General features: G+C 47.3%; 1 protein-coding gene across 1 annotated transcript in view; it reads left to right on the top strand.

The window, feature by feature from the left end:
- snx18a (sorting nexin 18a) overlaps nt 1-3913 on the top strand; it is a 17301-nt gene extending 13388 nt beyond the window's left edge. Inside the window, exon 2 of the mRNA XM_062543206.1 lies at nt 2342-3913. Coding sequence (XP_062399190.1) covers nt 2342-2595 — 254 coding nt within the window. The 3' untranslated portion in view covers nt 2596-3913. The remainder of the gene's footprint in view (nt 1-2341) is intronic.
- The last annotated feature ends 991 nt before the right edge of the window (nt 3914-4904 follow it).

The raw sequence follows: 4904 nt of genomic DNA, 5'->3' as shown, positions 1-4904 counted from the left end.
CTCATCTCTGATCCATTGCAGCGTTCCAATTAGTGGATCGTCTCGCTGGAGTGGAGCTCGCTGCTTCCTACTCTGTGTGTGTGTGTGTGTGTGAGCGCGTACTGTATGAGCGTGTGCGCGTGCGCATTGCATAGATACTGTATATGTGTGTTTGTGTGTGAGAGAGAGAGAGAAAGCCTGCTGTGTTATGCCCGCAGGAAATGCCTTATTTGCAGTTAGTGTGGTGGACAGCACAGGAGGAGTGTGTGGGCTGAGTTACTGTATAATGTGTGTGAGTTGGGCAAAAGACCCTGGGGTACTCCTCCCCTCCACTGTATGTGGCTCTAACCTGGCTCTCCTGCTTACCAGGGTGAAGACAGTTTGCCTGACCCCCCCCCCCCCCCCCCCCTTTCTCAAATGATGCACTCAATAATGATGCATTGCACTGCAGTCTGCAGATATCTCACCCACAAACCCATTCAACACCTGCACGACTGCAGTGTTACTTTTATGTCTCGCTGGAAAGAGTCAGTGTCAGATACTGGCAGTCGGCACAAGTGTTGATGCTGCTGTCTGCAAGACCCTCACAGTTAACTCTGTCAGCATTCACATGGGTGCAGGTGTGAACTTGTGGCTCCACAAAAAAGTTATCCTTCTCACCTTGCAAGCTGCAAAAGTGTCAAGGTGTTACATACAGTCCGAAAACTATAAAGGTGATGATGTATGGTGCAACCACATGAGCAACAACACAACTGGTTCCATGTGTTCTGATTAGATGATGATGATGATGATGAGAGCTTGCCCATTTGTTGATTTCCTGAATAAATCTCTGAATGCCCCAGTCTGCCTATGACACACCATTTACCTACTGCAGAATTGATGCATGACAGATAAGTTATCAGCCTCTAGCATGGTTAATGACATTTCTTCAGTTGCCTTGTGTATCTTCAGCTTAATTCACACACACACACACACACACACACACACACACACACTGAGATCAAATCTATTGCGGTCTGTAAATAAGACAAATAAGAAAAGGGTTATGTGTGTCTGGCTCTTTAACGAAACAAGGAGCCGATTAAAGGGTCATCTCGTCTGTCCGACGCGTGGCTTGGCACCTCTGTGTGGAGTGACGAGAACCTCACGAGAGCAGACATCAGCATCCTGTCCAGATGCCAACTCAGCTTTAACAGATACAAAATGTCTTCCTATTTCTGTGTGTGTGTGTGTGTGTGTGTGTGTGTGTGTGTGTTCTCTTTTCACAAGCTCCTCAGCTAAGATCTCCAAATTCACTTAGCTGTGTGCATGTAACAGTGGTAGTGTAGTGGCTTAGGAGCTGGGCTAGCATGCAATAGTCAGAAAAGTTGTGAGTTGAATTCCCAACCTTCACCCTTGTGTGGCCCTTGAGTAAGGCACGTAAGGATTGTGACCCTTGTCGCTTTGTATGAAAGTGTCGGCCAAATTAGTGAGTGCAAGTAAATATAACATGCAAACAAGCTGTGCATGCCAGAGAGAGTCACGAAGTCATGAAGTGTTTTCATCCGTAAACTCTCCAAGGTCACACAGAGTGACTCTAATGAAACCACTCCAGCTGGTCATCACAGTGCTCCTGTGCAGGTGTGTGCATCTAAGAGAGAGGGAAGGGGGGGGGGGGGGGGGTCAGTGAAGAGCTGACGTGGCCCACTTAAAACCATCAGACTACCCCCCCCCCTGCTACGCTCGTGAGGCAAACTGCTCTCCATTCACAAACACCTCTGAGCCCCGTGACACACTCGACCAGGCCTACGAGTCTGCACTTAACCCCAGTTCTACTCACAATGGAGAGGGCTTCACAAGAGAGGTCATGCAGTCGTGCGTGGACACACAGCACCTTCTTGTATTTGGGCATTTCCCATACTCCCTTCTAGATGTCAGGGAGCCGTTGTGTAGCAGTATGATATTTTAGCGCTACAGACAGACCATATGTTTTTTGTCCTTTTTCGACCCATACTGTGGATGACCGAGACGTGTCTGAGCATGTTTACAGTGTTCAGGGAGTGCCGCTGCTTAGAGAAGACCTCCCTTCACTGTCCTTTGTGTCTCTTTTAGGAAAACTGGCTCTGTGAAATGGGTGCATGAAAATCCAAATACCAGATCCACTCTAAGCTGGATTCAGAGTCACCTAACTGTGTTTGCAATTCAGTGCAGGGAATCCAAAGCTTTATAACAGACATCAAATAGGAAGTTTGAAGAAATCTTTCTGGAGCACTTTCTGTCTGACATTTCTAACCTCTTTTTCTCTCATTTCCTCTCTCTCTCTCTCTCCCTCCCTTTCTCTCTTCCTCTCCCTCCCTCTCTCCCTCCCTCTCTCCCCGGCCAGGTGCGCTGACGAAGGTGAAGGACAGCCAGAAACACGTGGAGGAGGGCAAGATGGAGGCGGCGCAGGCGGACGGCGTGCGGGATCGCTGCAACGTCATCTCGTTCGCCACCATGGCCGAGATCCAGCACTTCCACCACATCCGCGTGCGCGACTTCAAGGCCCAGATGCAGCACTACCTGCGCGAGCAGATCGGCTTCTTCCAGAAGATCACCGGCAAGCTGGAGGACGCCCTGCAAATGTACGACAAGGCTTAAGCCGCCGGATGAGACCCCCACCTCCCTCCCCACGACACACTCCTCCTGCAACACCCCCTAACCCTCACGGCCAACCTCAATCTGCGACCTTGTGACCTCTTACTGCTGATGTGTGTCCAGGGATGAACCTCGTAGAGAGCTCAAAGTTTGTGTTGAAGCCCAGCCAGCTAAGGCAAGAGAGAGAGAGAGAGAGAGAGAGAGAGAGAGTGGGTGAGCAAGCATGTTACCCAGCTAGCTCCGTTCTTTCCTCAGCAATACAATGGACGGAACCATGAGGTCTTGGTGAACACTTCCATCCTCTGATTGCAAGGCACATTCCAGAGAGGGAGAGAGAGCGAAAACAAAGCTTTTGGAATGTTGCCGTTTGGCCAGACTGGCATGAAATAAGTCTGTTAAAAGAAAAAAAAAAGCCAGCCTTCAAAAGGTAGGGTAAACTGTTGCTTAGCAGTGTGACCTTTCACCCTAAAGTAGAGGAGTCAGAATGATCATTTCCTGTTCAGGAGGAGGAGGAGGTGTGTGGATCTTTTTGAGTGAAAGCAGCCACTGTGTGCCGGACTGCCCACATGCATGTGAGTGTGTGTGTGTGTGTGTGTGTGTGTGTAAGTGAAAAAACAGAAGGAAGTGCGACACTCTCTCAGCCCATCAGATGAGTGGGGAGAACATACGTGATGGTGGGTCACTACCTGCAGTTCTGCATTTGGGAGAGGCAGTCTTATTTGGTGAAAGCAACAAACTAATCTTCAAAAGACAAAAAAAACGTACACAAAGATTGCTTGCTATTCTAATGTAACAAACTCTGGCCTTATCACTCTGTTGAAATGTAAGATTTTAAAGATTTATATATGTATGGCGTGCGGCCGTTGTGGGGTGAAGCTGCCCCCCTCCTCTAAGTCAAGCAAACTAGAACAAATGTTTACAGAGCCTTTGCAGAGCAGCTGCCATCATTGTGTTGTGCCTTTCAACTATGTACTTTTTTAGTATTTTTCTAATTTCTATTAAAAAATTAAAAGACAAATACAAAATAAGTTTATGTGTAAATATTATATATATATATAATATAGTCTCACAGACATGTTTTTACGAAGCCTAATTTTACAGTCTCTTTCAAAACAGATGGCCACTACTAAGTATGTGCCTGGCCTAGGCTGTGTGTGAGCGCAATGCTTTGGGGTGGTGGGGGGGGTCTGTGGTGGAGGTGAGGGTGAGTGGAGGGGAGGAGGAGATGAACTATGTTGATTGGCGATGCCCTTCTGTGGTGCTTTGGACAAGTTTTCCCAGGATACGTCATACTACTTAGAGCGCACCATTAGAGGTGGTGGTGGGGTAGCGGGGCGGGGGGGGGGGGGAGAAAGGATGGCTGAGAAAGGAAACACAGAAATGGAGAAAGAGAGAGAAAGGAGAGAATGTCCTCCGTCTGTGTCACGCCAACGTTTCCCAGGGGGGAGACTTTTTATTTAGTCCCGGCTCACTTCATTGAGACCGCCAAGAGAGACTGAACCTGAAGAAACAACACGCACACACACACACGTACACATACACACACGCACAAGAAGGGAAATGCGAGGACTGACTCTGACTTATTTTCATTCTTGACGGTTCCTGCCTGCTTGTTTTAATGCCAACTATTTCTTTAACACTGGTCTACCGATGAGTTAGTGTTTGTTTCAGAGATCCTGTTGTTTTATGGGGGAGACAGTGGGCCGGCCGCGTGGCATATGCCCCTTTTCTGATGCCGCTCTCCTCGCATCAGCAGTTATGGGCTGCCGTTGCCTTGCCGACGCTGCCATTAGCACTACAGTCTGAGCGGTCCTAACTGACCACAGAGGCCATTTGGCAGTCTCCGCTGTCTCCATTTTGTTGTATTTTATTCGATTTTGAATTCATCCTACCATGTGTTGGATTGTCCACATGTGGATAGTTAAAAGGTTTCAAATGTTATTAAAGCCTTTCACAACAACTCTCTCCTGGTTTGTGGTGATTTGTTAAAAGAATCCAAGCACACATTGTCCTGAATATGTATGTACTCCTTATTTTTCTACTTCTGGACAGTTTAAGATCATTCAAACCTTTTATATCGGTCACTTTTAAACATTCAGAAACATTTGTGCCTACAGGTGTATTGGAACCCACACATTCAGCAAGCACCACATTTGAAGGCAGAAACTAACCAGTGTCCAAATTTGTTTGCAGGTATTACACAAGAAACATGAGTTATGAAAATAAGCATATGTATTGTATGTGCTCGTCTTGGCAAGTTACAGTATTTATAGTCCCAGTACAGTGCCATTTGAACTGCTCGTGCATACTTG

This window comes from Sardina pilchardus, chromosome 8 (assembly GCF_963854185.1).
Source record: "Sardina pilchardus chromosome 8, fSarPil1.1, whole genome shotgun sequence".
Classification (NCBI taxonomy): domain Eukaryota; kingdom Metazoa; phylum Chordata; class Actinopteri; order Clupeiformes; family Clupeidae; genus Sardina; species Sardina pilchardus.
This window is presented reverse-complemented; position numbering and strand designations above follow the sequence as displayed.